We start from the raw sequence: 22,050 nt of genomic DNA on the forward strand, positions 1-22,050 counted from the left end.
AAAAAATACATTTAAGTAGCAGCAACATTTTGAAAATTTTATCTTTTATATTAAATTGCAATATTTGGAATTATTTATTAATATTTAATATTTGGGTGTTGCTAAAAAGTGACACCATTTACAGGTTGAGCAGGTGCAAGCAAAGCCCGGGGCTGGCCCAATTGAATCAAGCGCCACTGAAAAGACATTGATTTTTTTTTCTGTAGGCCGAGGATTGCAGCCCACCTCCCCAAACCCTTTGAATCTACACAGAATAACAACCAGAGGGCGTCTAGTTCACCCAAGACACCATGGACAGACTTCTCGCCAATGAGTCAACCCTCCGGCCGACACGGTTGAGGCCTCCAGTAGGGAAAGCTCTGGCTATAAAACCAGACACTTTCATGCACTGATGACCTACAACCGCTTGATCAGAGCCTGAAACAACCGGGGCGGACAGCCAATCAAAATGCACGGCACCATTTCCACATAGTCAGAGTCGGTCGGTGTCTCCAGTTACATGTGGCATGTTTCTTCACCCCCCCCCCCCCTCCCTCGGATTGAAATGTTTCATTTTCCAAACGTTTTTTTTACTGCCAAAAGGAAGATGAAAGAGGTTTTCTGTGTTGTTTGCCTTTAAAATGAGAGTCTGATAAGAGACAGCAAAAGGCAGGAATGCAGTGGTGATGGCATCACAGTGTGCGATCACTGCTAGAACTCGCAAGTTTATGGGGGGTGGGAGTTGTGCTGACCTCGTATTACACTTGGCTAAGACAGGTCCGCGTGATGGACGTACTTTCATTTATCCAAGAGTCACAGGAAATCGCAACGTGGGGGGAAGGGGAAGTGAAAAACAAAGTTGAAGAAAGGATTTTTGGAAAAGTGAAATCACTTGTACTAGCTAAAAGAATTATAGGGTTGAGAGAATAATTGTCTGGGATACCCATCTGTTCTCTGTCGAGGAAAAACAAATCAAATACTATTCTCTCTTTTTTTGGAGGCCTTTACAGTAGGCCAGTTTGATCAATTTGAAAAAAGCAGAAGCTTAATGTGGATGATGGTGGAGTGGGAACTTGAAAATAATGTTGAGAAATCCCCTTGGAGTTGACTACTTATGTCAGGAAAATGATAAGATACTGGAAAAGAAACAAAACAGTTAATTAAACAGATCCAAGTAGATACTCAAGAGTAAAATCTGCTTTTTCCTGACTTGATGCAGATCACCTGAACTCACCCTCATCACCCATGAATAGTGATAGACGTCCAATCCTTTTGACCCAGGAGGGTTGGCAGGAAACTGTAAGCATTTGTTTATCCACTGCCAAACTTGCCATTTCAAATGAATTGGTGGTAAACTCATTACCTGCACTATGAATTCCTCTACAAAACAATTGTTTCGACTCATTACTACAAGAAAACAGGAAATCTATTGTCTATTTGTTTTTGTTATTATTCTTCCATCCAAACTGTTCATCCTGTGCACGATTCCAAACATTTCAAACCCACTCAAACTGACATCTGGTGGTAAAGATCAAGAACTACTACTACTACAGTATTTGAAATGTACATGCATTTTTGATCTTTCCAATAAATTACATTAAAAAGCAACCCTTTTCAGGTAAACATACACACACAGAACACAGTTTTCCAATATACATATATTTTATGATGTTCATCAATATAATAAGACATTGATAGATTTACACTACAATTATTTTATACAATTTAGTTTTCCATTCAGTTTCCTCTCCTTTACATTGAGCCAACCTTATTTAATGTCCCATCCAATATTAAATGACAGCACAATACAATTTTTTGAATAAATAAAAGCTAAACCACACATCAAAAAATTCAGAAATAAAGCTAAAAAGCCATTGCCCATGATCCTCCAATCCATTCCCTCCAGTAAGACTGGACCAACAGGGGCAATTTCACACCAAAACATCCAGTCCCATCGAGAAACAAAAATATATTCCCTTAAAATAAAAAGAAAACCAAATTTGATGTAAACAGCAAAAAGCTTTCAGGATGACCAAAGGTAAAATACTTCCCCTTCCTGTTGACCTCTGCCCTCTTTACTTCAAACCAATCAGTGCTTACACAAAAATCCAAAACATTTTGAAACCATCCAATGCAAAAAAAAAAAAAAGTGGAAATAGAAAATAACATATCATTTGTGGAATATCATTTGCCATCCAGTGATCATTCACAAACTCAATAGGTTCCCTCCTAATACTACACTTCTCCCATTTGGGGGTGACGTTACCAACATTTTAAGGGTACTCATCATGTTTTTTTTTTCTTCCCAGGCTTAAACCTGGTTACCTAAAAATCACCCACAAATGAGCTGAGTACAGTTTGAATTTGAGTTTAACTGAACATTTCACAAGGACGTCTTCAGGCAATATTCTCACGTAAAGAACAGACGCGATTCCCCCCAAAAAAAGGTTGACGACAACAAACCCAAAATGGCAAAAGGGTTTCCAATAGAAATGCACAACTTTTTCCCCACAGGACAGATAAAGCAACGTGAAAAGAAAGCACTCGCTTCATTTTTTTTTCTTTTTTCAATTGTGACCAAATTGGTTGAGTCATCACAGGACAACAGCAGGATTTATGGAATAAAACACACATGTTGTGTCCTGCCTACCCCAATCAGTATTATCATGACACTTTATCACAAAGGCTAAAAAGGGCCACATTGTTGACATTGTTGTTCAAACTACTATTCCACAAAGGGTCACAGTGGGTGCAGTTTTTTTCCCTAACGTATCCAAGCAACAGATACTTCAACCAATGAGCTTCCTTCTGAAACCAGCAGCACCTGAACAGCAATCAACAGATTTAATACACCAGTGGAAAATGTCTCTGTAACATTTGGAATGAAAAGCTGCAAGCCACTGTGACCAAATGATTTAGAATCTAAATTTTAGATTATGTGCCAGATTTAGACAATGATATATTTCTTTTTTTTTTTGTGTCCCCAACAATACAAGTCCTCCATCCTCTCAAAACAGGTAATTGTTTACAGCAAAGCTGTTTTTGTTCAATAGTTCTCACTCAAATTTTGTACTTAGACAGAAATGGGTATTTAAAAACAAAAACAAAGGTTGTGCTATATTATTTGTTTAAGGATCCTGAAGTAATGCATGTGTACTTTTAAGTTTTATATTATCAGAAGTTAGACACACGCAATTGTGGTATTATATCATTGAAGATTGTAAGGTTAATGTTTGTTTTAAAAGTAATATATCATGTGGGTCAACCAGCACCTCTCTACTTGTTTTTGATGGCGATCGTTAACCTGGAAATGAAGTCTTTGGTCATCATTCCTTCTGATTGTAGATAAACTTCTAGGTCCAGGAGTATCAAACTAGTCCTCAAAGGGTTGCAGTGGGTTTAGGTTATCATTCCTACTCAACAATAGAATACATTTTGCAAGTGTAATCAGATAACCAACCAGGTGCTACTTATTTCAGAAGACACCTGAATGGTTAAAATGTCAGCACTGGATTGGTTGGAACAAAAACCAGAACCCACTGAGGCCCTCTAGGGTCTAGTTAGCATGGGGAGGGGCTGGATCAGATACATGGCCTCTATACTTGTGTACTCTAGCAGGCAAGGAAACTAACGTACCTTCACTCAAGAGATTTAAGTGGCCTAATCTGCCAGGATCAACTGAGGATATTCTTGGGGTAGAGCTATTCTAACACACACACACACACTACATTGATGCACCTGCACATACACACAAAATGGATTCTGAATTGCCAACAAGTCAAAGTTGCTGATAGTTGGTGGCTAAGGTGAAAAACCCAAGGCTACTAAGTACACTTAATAAATACACTGACTCGGAACTATTGCAGGTTATGACAAAGACTGAAAGCTAATGCTTTTTTTTTTTTTCTTCTATTGATTTGGTACTATATGAAGCTAAAAATACAGCAAGTGTACCTATTGCTCAGTTAGTCATGAAGTAGCCGAAGGGTTTCTTATAATGCACCAAAACGACTAGAGGCTAACTGTTTTACAACTGTACACAAAATGACGGCGGGAACTGCAATTAAGAAGAGAAGCTCCCCCCTCAGTTTGTTGCTTGGCAGTGTATAATGCACACGGCTGAATTATATCGAAGAGAAGAAGAAGAACAAAAAAAATCACACAGATAGAAGTAGAGGAACTTGCATTTAAATGATGCAAATTTCCTCTTCACCTTTCTGTTTTTGCACAAAAATACACTATAATAAAAAATAGAATCTTATCCCATTGAATGATGCATACCTAGAACCACTTAGAACACTGAAAAGGAATGCTTTGACTTTTTTTGGGGACAAATCTTCCCCTTCTGTGAACTGTAGGGATTTTTTTTTAAATGCAAATAAGGCGGACCTGTTTTATGTGCTCTTAATGTCGGAGAAGTGTGGCAACACAATCTTCTCTATCAGTCTGGTTTTAGCCCAGTGTGACAACGCCATCAAAAACAAGCTCGATTTGTGCATTTTTTTTTTCAACTGAACGCCGATCCAGAAACTTTTAGTGTACCAAATCCTAATTTGACTTTGGAAAAGAAAAAAATAATTCTCATCTCTGATGGTGTCACTTTAGAGCTGAAACCTGCACATTTGTAGTAGTTTACCATGATTAACACGCCCCCAAAAAATGTCATCCTCATCCCAAACACACACACGCACACAAACAAACACCTAATAACCTTTTTTTCCTGTTGTTTCAACGACATATCGTACTTCTGCATTAAGTTTCATACTTGAAATATAACTAGTTACATGTGCTACAGTAAGAGCATTTGCACCAGACTGCAATGAAGGAATGTTTTCGAAAGAAGACACTACGTAATTTCCCAAAAAAAAAAATAACGGAGAAGAAAAAAAAGAGCTACAGACATTGGTCCAACAGTACTATGGCAGTTTTAAAACGATTGGGCATTCAAGCATGCTGCAAGACACACACACACCAGGGAGAGCAGAGGACGCGACAGAAACGACTTTAAAGGGGGCTGGTGAGGGTCCGATTTCATAAGACTGATTACACGGGGACCGATGAACCATATACATGCCGTTCTTTGTGTTAATCTCTACCTGTGAACACAAACTTAAACCTGAATAAACCTCTCAAGTCCCTCCAAGTCGGAGATTGTATGGTCAAAAGACTTTCAGAGAACATCGTCGCTTTCTGTGGCTTATTCCGATTGTTGCCACTGTGCAGATTTACAGCCAAAAATGAGTAAACCGGGGACGGACGGGGTGTTTAGAACATGCAAAGTAGTAGTAATAGTAGTAGTAGCACGTACTCGGATCGATAGGCAGTAGTCGACGCTGAAGCATACAGAAAATGAATACAAAAATTAAAAAATACAAAATGCACACACTCGCACGCACACCTACAAAACAGCATATATCCGAAGAAAACTCTACAAATGACTAGATATAGATCAGTCATGGAACAATTATCATTGCCAATCGTTGTTTCCTATTCTGTTGTTGCACCTTCACATGTTTGGCTCTCGTTATGGCAGGCTCGAGAAGCCGAGAGGACACGGGACGGACGGATGCGGTGCCCCCCACGCTCACGGGACAAAGATTTTTGACAAGGGGGCTCCGGAAACGGAAGAGGACGTGGAAAACGAGGGGAGCCGTAGGACCCTGAAAGGGGGGGGGTTTATATTGAAGCCAAATCAGGTAAGATACACTAACTCATTATCTGTGATTCCTTTTGAGGTGAATTTCAAGGGTTCCTTCTGAAGCGAGAATGTTTGGTTGGGATTAGACTGGGGTAGGAAGTGAATCTTCTTAAGTGCTGAAGTACACTGCAAAAAAAAAAAAGAGAGAAATTAGATTTTATTCTGCTTTTACTGAAAATTGATCAAATGTATTGCCTGGCATTGACAATGATGCATATCAAATAGATTTAAAGGGGCAGGACTTTTTTAAGTTTGCAATACGTTTAGTCAAAATGAATTCATACTTCTAGCGTCGTCAATGGCATTGAGATTTTTTTAGGTTCTATCACTCAGCCCTGTTTAAAAAAAAAATTAAAAAATAGCAAATCATTGAATGGTTATCCAGCTCTCCCAGTGCACATGAATTGGAGGTCCACTACCGTCAATAGCAAAGGAGTAAATAATAAAGTAATTCTTACCAATGATGACAATGAGCACAATCACGCATATCACGCCCAGGATAATCATCATCTGTAGCCAGAAGATGAAAAAAAAATACATTATTTTTTTATTCAACATTGGTCATACTAACAGGAGAATACTTAAAATTGCAGGCTTTATTTGATAGTTAATGAATTTCGCTAACCTTAGCATTCTTCCACCAGTATTTATTCTTGAGTTTAGCAGCACTGGTCTCAAACTGAGAGGCCCCAGCCTGCAACGCATCAGCCCTGTCGTCCAACTCGGACAGTTTCTGATCGCGCTCCAGAACCTTATCCACGTTGACGCGCATAATGTCCACCACCTAGAGAGAAACACATGAGAAATGAAAGGGAATATGCCACCATTTCCATTCCCGAAGCTCAAAAGATAGCCTACCTCGTCCACTTGTGCCTGCGTCTGCTGCAGACGACGGTTACTGGTGAGGTTGGGAGGACCCTGACTCCCTCCCTCGGGTGCGGGGGCTCCAGCTGGGGCAGACCTAATCAGGAAAAATTCCTCAAAGTTAGGCATTTTTATACCTCACTTTAGAAGAATGCCATATTCACTCTGCCATTGACGGCATTAGAGCTACCTAAAAGATTCCATATTCAAATCCCATTTTAAACAGAGCGTGTTTATCATGGTAAATTTCTCATGCTAGATGACAGACAGTGATGCCTAATTACAGATACATGATATGACAAAGCTTCCCCACTACTCCAAGACTAAACTGTGTATAAAGGTCACCTTAACACCAACGTGCATGACTAATCCTTTAACAACATGAAATCCTATTGAATAGTAGTAGTTGATTTAAGGGTCTCATTTGTTTGTATTTAGTTTTTTAACAAATGAAATTTAGAAATCCATAACTACATAAATTATTTTGAGTGTTTGTTTATTGTAGTAGTACTTTGTATTTACTACTGTTCAATATTTGGCATTTTTAAAAACACTATAGGAAAAAAATAGCATTCCAGGTAAATATTAATATTAGTAAATATTAACATTTACTAATATAGCCTTTATGTGGACAGCAGATTTTAATCAAAACATATATTATTTTTTTATTATTCATCGTGTTTCCATATACATTTACTTTTAAAATGATAAAATTCTTAAAAAATAATAATTAGGTCATATGGCCGAGGTCTAGTATTGAATTCCATTGGTGTGTGCAAAACCCACTAACCTGGAGCAGCACATGCTCCAAATACAAAGAACACAAAACAGGGAGAGTGCACAGTGTAACTGCTTTAATAATAATTTAATATCTTTTTCAATAACACTCTTGATTCATTCCCCAAATTTCTGAGAACAACCACCCTTACACATTGCCCTGGGAAGATGTCACATTCCTCCCTATACAATTAACAGTTAATGTCATGGCTAAATATATTCCATCTGGCCTTTTAAAAATAGTTAGGTCTTATTAAATTTCCATTAAACGAATGAACGGCTCTTGCAAACGTATACTATAGATAGATTCCACTTTACAATACAGTGGATGCAACTAAACGCGGTCCTCAGCTGACTTTCAGTACTGGAGAGAGACATTTCAGCACCGGACAGCTCCAGTCAAAACGCAACAACCCGCCGGCTCCCCATCTATTGTCACCTCTCGAATCTTAATGCGTGCATTTCTTTCAATTCCATCCAACCACAACCGTAGTCACATGGCATCCAGTAAAACATCACGTTTCACGGCCTCCAAAGACTATGGCTGGCGACAGCCTTAGCGAGGAGTTTCCCTATTTTTTGATGATAATTTCAAACCGAGACATCAGATACTCTATTTTATATGGAAATAAAACGATTCATTCTCAGATTGCACGTTTTCCTACCATTTACACAAACTCAAACACTTGACATCTTAGTCTTAAGACAGCTTTCATCTCCAAAACATCCAAAAAATACTTAAGATGAAACGTTCTAATAATTTAAAGTGTAGAATAAATGATAGCTGTCCACCCTGGTGTAACCATCAACCACAGAGACGCTAGGCTATCCCCACCCCCCGCTGCAGGTTGTAACAAATCGTGTAAACCAGGCCCGGGCCTAATTTATAGCTAATCATAACAATAATTAAAAATATATCCTTTACGCTTTGTATTACATTTGTCAATGAATCCTCTGTGCGATTTGACATTGTGGTTTCTGCCGTCAAAATGAGTCCATATTCACCATACAGTATATGCCCTTGATGTTTCTAGAAATAGCTCCATCGTCACGCGCGCGCGCACGCTCGCCCGCACGCACGCACGCACACCAAATTACCCCTGGATACCTTTTGGACATAACTAGAATATTCTATTTCTAAGGAACGGGGCCCTAGTGATAAATAATCGTCGTTTGTGTAATGATAAAAATGATGTCCTTTCCAACAGAACCGGTCCAAACTGGAAAAAAATACGTGCGTGTTGCGATGGCTGCAGCTAGCGGCACGAGACGCGTTAAAAAAAGAGGCACGAGATAAACAATCCTCGTCTTTTCCCTTCCAAATCGTTAAAAAAAACACCCGATCGATCGCATATTCCAACGATTCAAGGTTCGATGGAGCCATTATTTCGATTTACCAATAAACCAAGGGAAAAGAACTGTCTGTCATTTAGGCGCTCACCAGGGTCCTTCTTTTTTTTAAACCCTCAATCGTGGACGTCAATCCACCATGAAAAGATGGGATACTTACATTTTTTGTGGTAGTGTTGGCTAGGCAGCGGTGAGGAAATCCGGGCTGGAAATGTTAGCGTGCACTAAGTGGCTGGCAGATGGATGTGGATTGCCTTCTGCGTCCTTCTCTAGCCTCTGGCACCCTTTGGATGCTTAGCCTGGCGTTTCCCTGCCTATATAGCCGAGGAGGGGCACTGTTTTTGGCTTTGGATCGGCTGGCAAAATAGGCGCACTTAAAACTATTCCAATAGTCGCTTTCCTATCCGTAACTGGCGGTTCGTGAAACTGACGAGAGATCGAGCCCTTAAATGAAGGTTTAACTAACAGTTTGGATTAGCTGGACAAAGATGGCTGGGTGACGTCAATCGCGTCGAGTCTCGGGTTAAAATGGGTGACATCTAAGGAGCGTTGTTTTATTTTATTTTATTTTAACTCGATTCAAGGTAGTTTTCAAGGATTGGTGTCAATGATAATAGTGGGCGTTTCCCTCCATCAGGGTGTCGAGTGTCAAAATTGTAGCTGGATTGCCAGATCGGGTAAAAAAGAAGTTTATTTTGATCGTCTCGGGAGCTGTCAACAAAATGGCGTTTGTCGACGTGAGGGGGCGTGGCCACTATCATAGAGACAGTTGGTAGCAGAGGGACAACCATTTATACTCACAACCATACCTGAGAGGAGCCTGTAGTACCTGGAGAAAACCCAGACCAGGAGAACATGCAAAATCCACACCGGTGGCCTGACCTGGATTTGAACCCAGGAGCATAGAGCTGCGAGGCCGACAAGTTAACCACTTAAGACACCGTGCCGCACACTGAAGTTCATTCAGCTGATTATGCTCACATAGCACGAGGGTGCTGAAGCTTATCTCAGCTATCTATGGACAGACAGGGAGAGTACACCCAGAATCATTCACACATTCCCAGTCCATTCCCATCCATGTTTTTTTTCAGCATTTATTTTCTTCTTGGCATTAAATAGTTGCACACAAAGGGTGATAGATGTATATAAATCTACCTGTTGAATACAAGTAGCGTTCTTAGGAAGCCATTACATGTATTATTCTTAATCCTCCAACAATAGTCGTATAAGGTAAGTTATTGATTGTTCTAATAGTACTTCATACTTGTGAAATGTTAGGATGTTATGACTATAGCAGTGCTTCTTGGATTGATGTGAAGAACTGCAAATGTGTGAAATGCTAAAATGTTTAAGAGTGTAATTTACAGGCCTGTTAATTTCATTGTAATCATGTTTTAATGTTATGCCAGCTGTAGTACTTGGTCTGAGAATTTTGGGGGCAAAAATTGATCCAATGATATGTATTCTATGACATTTGAAAGGCTGAAGGGTGTTTGGTTGGTGGATATTATTAAGGCAAAGAGGCAGTGTGAGAGTTGAGTATTTTAATATTCATGAAAGTGCCTTAAAACTGTTTACGAGGTATACAATTTTACGTGACATTTGTGACAAGGTGATTGAATGCTGAAATAGATTCTCGAAAGAAAGTTACACTAGCAGCTCTCTTTTTTACTAACTGAAGAAATAGATATAAGAATAAAATCCCATGCCTTAAAAGTTGTCTTTCACAGTTCACAGGTCTTATTTCACTTTTACCTACAAGATAACGATGACAAAGTTGAATGGCGGCACCAAACCTCTCCAAAACCTCAAGCAAGTATAACCATATGAGGAAATAATGCATCCCTGGTAAGGTTCTCAGCTTTCGCATTTTAACAGTAAATCTTTCTTTATATTGCTTTGTTTATTTTATGTGATTTTGTACTAAAGCAAGTCAAATATTTAAACATAGAGGTTTTTGTGTGAGAAGTGATATTGCACTGCTTTTGGAGTAATCTTTATTAATACACCCAGGAGACAGGCACCCATTGTGGAGTGGCGGAGGCCTGCTCCAAAGCCTCTTCAACACATTTTACACTTTCATCCACGTCGTTGTTGACGATGACCAAATCAAAGAAGTGTCTGTAGGATGTTAGAATGGCGTCGGACTCTTTCTGGATCATTGTCAGGTTTTCCGTCTGCCAACGAAAAAATACACAGAACATCAAGCATTTTAGAGGCAGATTTCCTTTTAGTTCATTTAGATAAGGATGTCCTTACCTGAGGAACGGTGTTGGTAGGTGCGATGAATACCACGAGAGGAGCAAAGTCTGCAGTCCTTAAAACCTTTAATGTCTGCCAAGTCAAATTGGATATGTGAATTGAAATTTGAAATGACTTTTGCCTTTAAAAATGTGTGTTTTTGTAAGTACAACACATACTTGCGGTTCAACATCCAGAAGTGCAATTTTTCCCTGATCTTGGATCTTTTGGATAGTCTCAATTTTGGTACCAAACATATTTCCCTGGAAGCTGCCATACTCCAGTAGCTCATTTTCTGAGATGCATTTGGTCATGGCTTCGTTGGAAATGAAATAATACTCTTGTCCGTTGTCCTCATCCTTACGTTGCGTTCTGGTGGTGTCTGTAAAAGCAAAGTTAGAATAGGGTCAAATCAAGCTTTTCACTTTAGTGTAGTTTAGCATTGGTTGAGCTTCTATACTGCTTACGTGGTACAGGATAGGAAAATCTGTCCGGATATTTGGTCAGCAATGAATTTTTGATGTGACTTCTTCCTACTCCAGGTGCACCTAAAACATCAGGTAAAATAAATTCAGCAATTTAGTTAAAGAACTCTTTTCAAATTTGAGTAATGGAACTTACCGATTAACACCAGTGTTTTCCGTTTGAAAGCAGGCAGCCGGACAACTTCCTCATAAGAAATGACATCCAGCTGGTCAAAAACTAGGAGGGAAAAAGTAAAGAAGTAAGTCGTTGAATGGTTAAAGGGCAAAATTTTCCTAGTGATGAACTGACTTGAACTGTGCTTTGCCAGGTATTTGTCTTTGCACTTCTTTTTCTTTCCGAATGGGCTCCAGGACTGGCTTCCATCTTTGGTGTTGCTTTTACTTGCTACTCTCCTGTAATGGGAAACAGGTTTGAGAACAAAACTTGTATGTACATGTACATGTATGTATGTATATGTATGCATGTATATGTATGCATGTACATGTTTGCATGTATATGTATATGTATATGTAGGGATATGTATGTATGTATGTGTGTGTATGTATGTGTATGTATATGTATGTACATGTATGTACATGTATGTACATGTATGTACATGTATGTACATGTATGTACATGTATGTACATGTATATGTATGTATATGTATGTATATGTATGTATATGTATGTATATGTATGTATATGTATGTATATGTATGTATATGTATGTATATGTATGTATATGTATGTATATGTATGTATATGTATGTATATGTATGTATATGTATGTATATGTATGTATATGTATGTATATGTATGTATATGTATGTATATGTATGTATATGTATGTATATGTATGTATATGTATGTATATGTATGTATATGTATGTATATGTATGTATATGTATGTATATGTATGTACATGTATATGTATGTATACGTCTGTCTGCCTGTATGTACGTGTAGATGTGTGGGTGGGTGTGTGTATACATATACATACATATACATTATACATATCACTATCACACAACCATTCTTGGAGCTCTGGCGAGGGTATTAGTCCGGCAAAGTCTGCAGCGCTGCTCTCGACGGTGCCCTGCCACCAGTTGGGATCCTGCTTGTTGATGATTTGAATGATGTCCCCCGTTTGAAATTGTAGGCCGGCCTCTTTGCATGGGATGAGCTCGTCTGCCGAGGGGTCGTAGTTAAACTGGGCCCTCATGTAGGTCTGCAAAAAAGAAAAAGAAAAAAAAACTTAGCCGGCTTAATTTTCAAGGATCCCATTTAAATAACAACTTGGTGGTGCTGGATCTGCGATTTATGCTATATTTCACATAACTAAGGCCTGATTTTTCTCTTTCCAGCTTCCACCACTTCTATCTTGGCAGTGAACATCTCCAAAACCATGGAACTCATCCTGGACTTCAGACGGAACAAGGCCGCTCCGCACTGCCGATTTCACTTGGACTACTTATACATTTGTTGATGTTAAATGTGCACTATAATGGAAATAAAAGCATTCAATTCAATTACCTCACAAGCTTTGACTCGATTCTTCTGATTTGAAACAATCTTCATTGTGACGACTCCATTGGTTTCTTTCTGTAAAGAAAATAGGGTTCTATTACATTTCCATGGCATAATTTAAATAACAATCAACAGTTTTCATTTTTTTTGATGAAATTAGTGTAAGAAAGAAATGACATACCAAAACCTTCTGCAGCTGATCAACTGTGTGGTTAGTCACACTTTTCCCATTAATTTCTGCTATCTCATCTCCTTCATGCAAAGATCCTGGAAGAAAAAAAAAAAAGAATACAATATTATCACATTTGTTTTTAGCTTCTGTGATACTAATGTATGGAAACCTCAAGCAAGCTTGAAGGAAAACACAACCATATATCAAAAAGTCATTGAGGCACTCTGAGTGTGCTTGTAAACACTCCCGCTAACGGATGGATCAAAGTTTGATTTATCACCTTGTCTGTGTATAAATCCACCGTGCAATATTCTGGCCACCGTGCACCTTTGCTTGTCGTTCATTTTGAGAGTCACTCCCTGCCAAAGAAACAACGATCATGATAAGGACATGGAGCAGCAACATGAATGCAATCATTGTAAAAATAAGTGTGGTACCATTGGCTCCGAAGGATTTTTTTCAAACGTGACTTCTCTCATTTTGGTCGACTCGGTGCCGTTTGCGTGTTTGGCGCTCCCGTTGGTATAAACTTCAGCTCCTTTGTTCTCAAAGGTTTGCATAGCTACCTGCTAAAAACCATACAAACAATAAAACAGACAGCATATGTTATGTTGCAGTTTAAAATAAAGGAGGCCTTATTTATTCATCATAACTAAAGCTACTGCTTCATTTGCAGTTGCAACACATTTTCTAGGTTAAAAATTAAGCCAGCATTATAACACATCATTAAACACATTCGACGATCTGCTCCAACAGGTTCGTGTGGTCATGGATACCACCAATGCCATCAGAGGAAAAGCAGTAAAGCAAGATTACGTTTACGGTCTTTGCTGACAATTGCAAATAAGTCGACTTTAACCCTTTCGGGAATAGTAGTCACCGCAATGGATAGCTATTAACAAACTGACAGATAGCTTAGAGAAAGTGCTCATTTTATGTGATTTAATATTGTATTTATTCATATTTTGAGAATAATATTTATTTTTTTTTGTTTTAAATGTAATACCCTGGACTATTTTAGTCATTGAAATGAAACATTGAAGCAATGATATACATAAATAATGATTATTATTATTACTTTGCATTACATTGCATGAACGTTCATTCGCCACATCCCAGTTAAAAAAATGAATTGACGTCAATTGCAGTCAATGGCAGCCAATCAGTGCCTAATAAAAGGCTAAAAAAAATAATTCATGCATCAAATGATTAGAGTATTTATACAATTTAGGTTGAGGCTGTACTTTTAGTACTAAAATACAATGAAAAGATGTGAATTACCCACTATTTAGTTCTATAACTAAAGGGAAATCATTCGGAATTTTAATGGTGGTGAAGATGTCACATCTTGACAATAATTCCTCAATATGCAATGCAAATATGCCCCCTAGGGGTGCTGAGGAAAATAGATAGATACCAGGGGGGGCAAGGTCATGAATACTATGTTTGTTTAAAAAATCCTCACAACTTGACATGGGAGCCACGAACGTTTAGTTCCGTGCAGTAGAGGAATATAAAGGGGGACATAGTTGAATTTGAACGTGGCAGGAGATGAAATGAGATCACTGACGTCATATTTGGACTTCAACTGTGTGGTGTGAAGAAGTAAGAAGAACACGCTGAAACCACAAACGCCTGAGAATGTTCTTTCCGCAGTCTAGTTGGCCACTTGAGACGGCAACTGTTTATCACAATCCACACTTGGATGATAATATCAGACCTTTTCAAATGCCAGAATAGGGTGTGGTGACGCATTTAGGACAAACAATGGCCATTAATCAAAAGGGAACGCTTTCTTGTCCACTACAATTACATCTCATGAGTTTTCAAGAAGGGAAGAGTTTATCACTTCAATCATGTGACTGATTAAATCGGAATTAAAACTAAGAGTTTATCATTAGTAGACAGACATCTTATACATTTGAACTTGGGGTGGCAGCAAATGAATGTTTGCAAACTATTTATCCATATTACAAGCAAATGACCACTCTGACAGGTCATTTTTCAACTAATTTAACTGAAATTGAACATTTTTGTAGAATAGAAATAGTCTTGGAATACTGCCTAGTTTGCATTTTTTGGTTTCCTAACAATCCCATTGTGACCCTTGATCAAGATACTCAGCAATCTCCAAAGTGAAGGCCTCAATGACTAGGTCAGCATTTAAAGTAGACCAAAGTGCTGAGGTCAGGAAAAAAGTTTCCTTTCTTTGTCATGTTATTCTGTCCCACAATGCTGAATTGTCACTTTTAACCTTACATTATTTAACAATTATGCAAAAAATAATACATGTATTTTTCATTTAATCACCAGTATTTGATTTAAATCCAAGTTGTGGATAACTTGGCTGCAATGCAGTACACAAGCAAAATAGCATTGGAAAGCCGACACTGTTTTTGAAGGTCCATTTAGCACAAGCAGAAGATGTTGATGGTCAAAATAGTAAAAATAGATGACATGTGGGAGAAGTTTGTTTGCCCATCAGCTGTCACATGATTTCATGTATATTTTAGGGTAGTGCGTTTAAACGTGGAAAAGGCTATGCCATTTCAAGCTTAGTAAGTGACTCAGCTTTTAACACAGTCTCTCTTATTCTTTAAAATCAGGGGCATTGTATTCAATGGTAAGGAAATCCATGAAATAAAAATAGTGATCTTTTAGTTCTTGTACAAAACAAGGGCCATGTGACAGACAACTGGCGTCCCGGAAGCAAGCAGAAAATTAAAGATAGAGCGATAACTTACCTTGTCAGGCTTTGGTTTGTTCTGGAGAAGCTGCTCCAGGTAGAGATCGGAGAGGGCTGTCCGGACAGAGTCCGCGGGTTCCAAGATGACCGCAGGTTCATTTTTATTGGATTTTAGCGTCATCTTTCCGGAGGAAGAAAAAAACAACAACAAAAACCAGCGAACCAGATTAGCCAACCTGTGCAAGGTCCGCAAGAGGCCGGCCCTAAAATATGCTGCGAGAGAGGAAACGCTTGATAAGTACTGCCGATTATAAAATGTCACTGAGATAAAGGTCCAAGGTTCTGATCGGCGTCAGTTGATCTACACGAGATCCACTGCAGGAAACCACAGACTGAAGTAAACATGAAGGGGAAGGTTCGTGGTGCCTTCACGTGCATGCCACAATATCCGAAATTTGAGTGCTCGTCTATCCAACCACTACCCCATTACTAAATTAGCCTTCGCACATTCCTGTTTCCTGTTAAGACTGCGTTTTACACCGTTACAATACTTTAATAGTTCTAGTAATAGTTGAATAATGAATTGGACAATTATTTGTACTAGCTAGTCCAGTCATATTTTTATTGGATATTTATTGACTATATTCTGCAACCTGTGCAAAGAGCTACCCGACTAACCATTTAACTCCTAATTGGCAGCAAATGACAGCAATAGGCGTTCAATCCGTTTAAAATGGACAGGTTGAGTCATAAATAATTCAATCTAGAAAAAATCAAATGTTTTGGTTATTTAAAGCTAAAACATGACAACATTCTGCAATGAAATTTGGCTGTCAACCAAAACATGACAAATATCCGAACGGTATTGAAGGCATCACGCTGCAGCGGTCCTTGGAGGAGAGGATGCAGGAAAGGATGCGGGAAAGGATGCGGGATGGGCTCACTATCCAGGATGCTCAGGATGGGATTCCCAATTAACAATCAGAGATCTGTGGCCAGCGGTTCATCGAAAATTCCTTGATTTCATGTTTCTACAAAACACATGGCAACCTTATTTATACAACAAATTCGTATATATCAATAGACCAGAAGATTCGTCGATTTTGATGTAATGGACCAGTAGATAATGTTATCGGTCAAGTAGCCTTGGTTAAATGCACCAAGGACTGGTGCAGTTGTTTGGAGGGGGATACGCCATTTTCTTCACTGGTTATTTTTGAAGAGAATTCTCATTCATGATTATTTGAAAGGGAATGGCCTTGCTATATGTATTTAACTTCCATATTTTACTTTTATCAGTACTGGTTGGAACAGCGACATCTAGCGGTCAAAAAAACGACTACAACTGTTTACCCGACGATTATAAATGTTACACTACTGCTACTATCATTACTGCTATGAAACAATACTTGATTGCTACATAGTTTGTAAAACATTTGCACATGAAAAAACTTACCTTTCACGCATTGACTGCCATTGGCGGCAGTAGACGTCCAATCCATGTTTTAGCAGCAGGGCTGTCAGCGACAAATTTGGATTGGGCGTCTTTCCCAGTCAATGGCAGTGAACAAGTGGAAACACGCATGCAAAAATAGCTGCAACTACACATGCGCAGTGAAAAATTCCAGCCTGACCCGGAGTCGGTTGTCAGAGTTTAAAAATTAATCCAGGAAACCTTTTATAATCATAAACTCGCTTTGATGAAGCAAAACGCATGAGAGGAGGCCAATATCAGTGGATTGTTGCTGCAGCCACTTTGCACTTGCAAAATCGAGCAGTTTTAAAATTAAAAAGGTTCTCGTCCCTAGTGTCAAGGATATGATCGGATCGCTGAGCAGAAGTTTACGGGCCTGTGTGACATCCACGCAATGCTTATCCACTTTCACCCTAAAAAGGACCCCTTGGAGACACAAGAAGCAGGAAAGAGGCTACGCTGACAATCCAACAACGCACTTACTTGAAGATTGCCTCGGTGAGTCCTTTCTTTTTTTCAACACTCTTGGCAAAAGTCCATAGCTCTTGTTTCTGTACACGTTCTGCATGCGTGGAGCAGAGTTGCACTACAAAGGGACTCGAATGCATTTGGATTACGTGTGGTTGAGAGATCACTGCCGATCGAGCTCGTCTTTCAACTTCCAAACAAATCAGAGGAACTTGGACACCGGAAGCATTGACTTAAACATCCGCCCAGATCGCATCCAAGTGGAAGATGACCACCTCATTCTCACTTGTAAGTAGTACTGGGCGATATTTGTATAAAATACCACATGGGCATGTCATATCTTGATGTCAACATACCAAAATATGAGACTTTTTTTTAAGACTCTGTGAAAAATAATGCATGCATTATGACAGATTTCCACCCACTAATTATATTTTTGTAATTAAACACATGCATTAAGTAATGCTGCAACCTAAAACTATCCAGTAAAAATAAAATCAGTACAGTAGCATAAACATTTTGTGCAACAAATCTAATCACCAGTATTTCTCAATGACATAACTTAAAAGAAAAATAGAAAAAAAAAGAACAATCCAAAAACTTTTATATTAAGAGGATTTAGATCATGAAGGGAGATGGACTTTCTCCTTAAGTTTTATTGTTTAATAGTTCACCGAGTGAAGTCATCCTGGAGGAAAAGGCATATTGTTCTTGATTGTTCAAACCATATCCCATAACACAAAATATAGAGTTGACAAAAGGTAACTGAGTAATAAAGGTTAAATGTTAACTGCTTCCAAATTATTCCATGTGCTGTTTTCCGTCCATTCAGCAAGATCTGGGGGAAAAGTTGTCTTTGTCCATTATATCAGAATCATATTTTAATATAATGCATAAAACAATGTTGTTGTTGTTCAAATTCAGCCATCTTAAATTTGTGCAAATGTTCTCCTTTTTAGGGCCTGATGGCCACATCTCCAAATACAGCCTTAGCTGGATTGCAGAAAACACTTTTGAGGCCAACAAGCAAAGCATCATGCAGCCCCGCGTTGTTTGGAATGCCGACATATATCATAATTCACGTATAACCAACTCCAAATGGGATACCTTCATGAACAGCGAAGAGGAACTCAAGAAATTTCTGCAGAATTATCTTCTCTATGGGGTCGCTTTTGTGGACGATGTCCCTGCTACAGTTGAAGCCACAGAAGCTGTGACTCAAAGGGTTAGTCTAATCAGGTATGACTTTTTTTTACGTCTCGTTCTCAGTTTACGGTTCAGAAAGAACATTTTCAAGGTTGCTTGCCCGTTGTCTTACTGTTCCTCAAGAGAGACAACCTACGGAAAAATGTGGTGCTTCACTTCCGATTTCTCCAGAGGAGATACTGCCTATAGCCAGCTTGCTTTGGACCGCCACACAGACACATCTTACTTTCATGAACCATGTGGGTAAGTTGCAAAAAAAAAAAAAAAAGAATACACTTACCCCGGAAATTACTGACATACTTGATCAAATCAGCCTCATTGTTTTTTAATGTAAACACAGTTGACTGCAAATTTACACCATACACTCAGTACATTAAAGTACTTTTTCTGACTTTATATTTTAATGAACTTCCACCCTTGAAAGCAAAAACTCAATTATTTATCTTTTTAAATTCAGGCATCAAGGGTAAAATGTTCAGTTTAACTATAGAGTCTGTTAAAGTGAATATATTTTGTTATACAGGATATGTCAGTGGTTATAGGTTGTATTGTTTATATGTCCTCATATTGCTGTATATCAGACTAAATATTCCCTTTTTTTTAAATCTACAGAATTCAGGTTTTTCACTGCCTAAAACACGAAGGAACCGGAGGAAAGAATCTACTGGTGGATGGTTTCTATGCAGCTGAAACTGTCCGTCAGCAGTCACCAAAACATTTTGAACTACTTTCAAGTGTTCCAATCAGACACGAATATGTTGAAAGCACCGACGGCCACCGAAATCACATGATAGGCGTTGGCCCAGTTCTCAATCTCCATCCATGGAATAATGAAGTTTACTTGATTCGGTACATTTTTTAAATATTATTTTCAATGGTGTGTTTTGTTGTCACGGCTACTATTTGTACATATACCTATATGTATATATAGGTACAACAACTATGACCGATCGGTCATCAACACCGTCCCTCACGATGTTGTTCGCCGCTGGTATGTGGCTCATCGACACTTGACCACGGAACTGAGGCGACCAGAGAATGAACTGTGGGTTAAACTCACGCCCGGAAAAGTAAGATGTATTCCTTTACATTGATTATTGGATGGAATGTGTAAAATAAAGGGTTCATTTTATTTGAATTCAGGTGATTTTCATCGACAACTGGCGGGTCATGCACGGAAGGGAAGCTTTCACTGGCGTAAGGCAACTCTGCGGATGCTATCTCAGCCAAGATGATGTTCTCAGCAAAGCACGTGGTTTTGGACTTCAGGCTTAATTCAGTCTTATACTAAAGTAGTTAGTAGAGGGATTTTTGAGCGCTAACATCAATCGACAAAACGGCAGGGGGAAAAAACAGGGCGTGGTCAACCATTTAAAAGGATTTTTCAATTCATTTTAGTAATAATGAATGACTTAGTACCATGCATGTTTTTGGGAGGTGGGAGATAAACCAGAATACCCGGGGAAAAGTCACACAGGGCTGTGGGGAACATAAAAACTCGATATATTTTTTAAAAGATATACTTTTGAATTTCTTGCTAGCTAATGGGTTGATCATGGTTGAATATTTGATATATATTAGGTTTATTTTAAGGGGTTAAGACACATTTACATGGTGAAGGCCACAGAAAGATGCAGTCAAAGTACTTCTCTTGTTTCCATCAGTGACTAGGGAGATTGCTGTAGTCATGGAAACAGCTGAGCATACTGAGAGCCGCAATGTTGTCCTGGCAACTCAATGAATGAGAGCATTCAGACAGGATGTACTTCTACAATCAGGCTATGCAAGGTGACAATTTCGATCAATAAGTGAACTTGATGACGTTGCCTTCGGGGAAAAAAAAAAACGGGAATTTAACAAGACTCAGAGATAATTGAGACTCCCACGTTGGGGTGAAAAAGGGCAAATGAGGAAACAAATACTGACAATCGCTACAAATGGAAATAAAACTCTGAAATTATGGAACGCCTCTCTATTACTGTACAAAACGGCAAGTCAATCATGATATTGATATCACACCATATAATACAGAAATAATACAATCAAGCCTGTCATGGTACAGATTATTTTTCAGCCCAAATATTACAATTGAATCATTTTTTAAATGAAATTTGCTGAAAAAAATGATGATTTTTGAATAGACATCAATCTAACCTTCCACAAATCTTAAATGTATCAAATAGTGCCGCAACCTAAAACTACCCAGCGTAAATAAGGAATCCATTTTGCAAGCCTACAGCATGTGCTTTGCTTTTTTTCCCCCTGTCTGATACTGTGAGAGCTGCTAGGGCTGCAACTGTCTCCCACTCCAAGCGGAATGCTGTTTTCAATGTAATTCCTCTACACAGACTCATTCAGCCACCCACACATGTTGTTTCCCAGTCAGCAGACTGTGAGGGGGTGTGAATCAGCACTTTGCTTGGCACTGCAGTAGTGCGTCCAAATAAGTTTTTGTTGTTGTTGAATATTTTAACCAGAATAGCACATTGCCAGTCAATGCTAATGTCTACTTTTTAGGTCTATACTATTTCTAATGGACAGATATTACACATTTGTACTGTTTGAGCAAAATGTGCATTTCACAAGCCAGCCAGCAGGTGACAGAAGAACCTTTTTTAGATTTTTAGAATGAAACAGAAGGCAAGAGTGCTGATGGGAGCAGATGAACAAATGCTGATTCCCTTGATCCCCAAAAAACACAGGTCGTCAGTCTAATAAGACTGCGCAATTTCTACAGTAGCTAAAAAAATAAATAAAGTATATACTACCCAGCTCCCTGATGCCTTCAAGTGCAAATCACAAAGCCACTTTCAGTATTGTGCAACATCCACAGAAGAAGGTATACGTACAGTGAACAAATTCAATGACACTGAACTATCATGTTGCATTGCCATCAAAACGTGAACATGGACGACGCATCTTTAACTAGCACGAACGTGCAAGCGATCCTTGTGAAAATGGAAAACTCTTGACAGCCAGGCGCATATTTGGTCGTCTGACAAATTCAATTCCGTGTTGCTATAGGTGACAGAGCATGAATTGTACAGAATACGCAGGAGTGCAGAAGGGAAGCCAAGCCATTCTTTTGCATTGCATCAGGATTGCATTTGATTTGGAATCATTGGAGTTGGCATCCAAGTGGT

General features: G+C 38.8%; 3 protein-coding genes across 10 annotated transcripts; 1 reads left to right on the forward strand and 2 right to left on the reverse strand.

Annotated features, from left to right (window-relative positions):
- Window positions 1-1,619: 1,619 nt before the first annotated feature.
- On the reverse strand, window positions 1,620-9,370 carry vamp2 (vesicle-associated membrane protein 2). Its single transcript, XM_077740019.1, has 5 exons — window positions 8,829-9,370; window positions 6,536-6,638; window positions 6,303-6,461; window positions 6,136-6,187; window positions 1,620-5,803 (listed from the first exon to the last, which is right to left on the reverse strand). Coding segments are annotated over exons 1-5 (333 nt in total). The 5' UTR covers window positions 8,831-9,370; the 3' UTR covers window positions 1,620-5,786.
- Window positions 9,371-10,197: 827 nt separating this feature from the next.
- Window positions 10,198-17,959, reverse strand: mpp1 (MAGUK p55 scaffold protein 1). 6 transcript variants are annotated; one of them, XM_077740585.1, is made up of 13 exons: window positions 17,717-17,959; window positions 15,818-15,940; window positions 13,511-13,639; window positions 13,354-13,432; window positions 13,083-13,168; window positions 12,908-12,976; window positions 12,406-12,602; window positions 11,684-11,787; window positions 11,531-11,611; window positions 11,377-11,457; window positions 11,089-11,291; window positions 10,928-11,002; window positions 10,198-10,845 (listed from the first exon to the last, which is right to left on the reverse strand). In XM_077740585.1, the coding sequence occupies exons 2-13, from the start codon at window positions 15,938-15,940 to the stop codon at window positions 10,669-10,671; spliced, it is 1,404 nt and encodes a 467-aa protein (XP_077596711.1). In that variant the 5' UTR covers window positions 17,717-17,959; the 3' UTR covers window positions 10,198-10,668. The 6 variants fall into 6 exon arrangements, with proteins under 6 accessions (XP_077596711.1, XP_077596710.1, XP_077596709.1 ...); XM_077740584.1 differs by having other exon boundaries at window positions 15,818-16,790; window positions 17,717-17,957; XM_077740583.1 differs by having other exon boundaries at window positions 13,511-13,642; window positions 17,216-17,954.
- tmlhe (trimethyllysine hydroxylase, epsilon) lies at window positions 15,597-20,872 on the forward strand. 3 transcript variants are annotated; one of them, XM_077740586.1, is made up of 8 exons: window positions 15,597-15,631; window positions 17,568-17,731; window positions 17,813-17,989; window positions 18,661-18,940; window positions 19,031-19,150; window positions 19,520-19,756; window positions 19,839-19,977; window positions 20,051-20,872. In XM_077740586.1, exons 1-8 carry the CDS (start codon window positions 15,615-15,617, stop codon window positions 20,180-20,182), a joined length of 1,266 nt encoding a protein of 421 aa, XP_077596712.1. In that variant the 5' UTR covers window positions 15,597-15,614; the 3' UTR covers window positions 20,183-20,872. The 3 variants fall into 3 exon arrangements, with proteins under 3 accessions (XP_077596712.1, XP_077596715.1, XP_077596714.1); XM_077740589.1 differs by having other exon boundaries at window positions 15,617-15,696; XM_077740588.1 differs by lacking the exon at window positions 15,597-15,631 and adding an exon at window positions 15,801-16,174.
- The last annotated feature ends 1,178 nt before the right edge of the window (window positions 20,873-22,050 follow it).

This window comes from Stigmatopora nigra, chromosome 19 (genome assembly GCF_051989575.1).
Source record: "Stigmatopora nigra isolate UIUO_SnigA chromosome 19, RoL_Snig_1.1, whole genome shotgun sequence".
NCBI lineage: Eukaryota > Metazoa > Chordata > Actinopteri > Syngnathiformes > Syngnathidae > Stigmatopora > Stigmatopora nigra.

Bases quoted from the DNA above. Each gene is read 5' to 3' on its own strand.
- vamp2 (XM_077740019.1), bottom strand. The intron at 6,462-6,535 runs GTAGGCTATCTT...GTTTCTCTCTAG, and splicing joins CGCAGGCACAAGTGGACGAG to GTGGTGGACATTATGCGCGT. The intron at 6,188-6,302 runs GTTAGCGAAATT...TTCTGGCTACAG, and splicing joins ACTGGTGGAAGAATGCTAAG to ATGATGATTATCCTGGGCGT.
- tmlhe (XM_077740586.1), top strand. The intron at 17,732-17,812 runs GTGAGTCCTTTC...TGCGTGGAGCAG, and splicing joins CTTACTTGAAGATTGCCTCG to AGTTGCACTACAAAGGGACT. The intron at 19,757-19,838 runs GTACATTTTTTA...ATGTATATATAG, and splicing joins AATGAAGTTTACTTGATTCG to GTACAACAACTATGACCGAT.
- mpp1 (XM_077740583.1), bottom strand. From the start codon at position 15,940: ATGACGCTAAAATCCAATAAAAATGAACCTGCGGTCATCTTGGAACCC. The intron at 11,788-12,405 runs GTTGTGTGATAG...TTCCCATTACAG, and splicing joins TCGCCAGAGCTCCAAGAATG to GAGAGTAGCAAGTAAAAGCA. The intron at 10,846-10,927 runs GTAAGGACATCC...TTTCGTTGGCAG, and splicing joins CTACCAACACCGTTCCTCAG to ACGGAAAACCTGACAATGAT.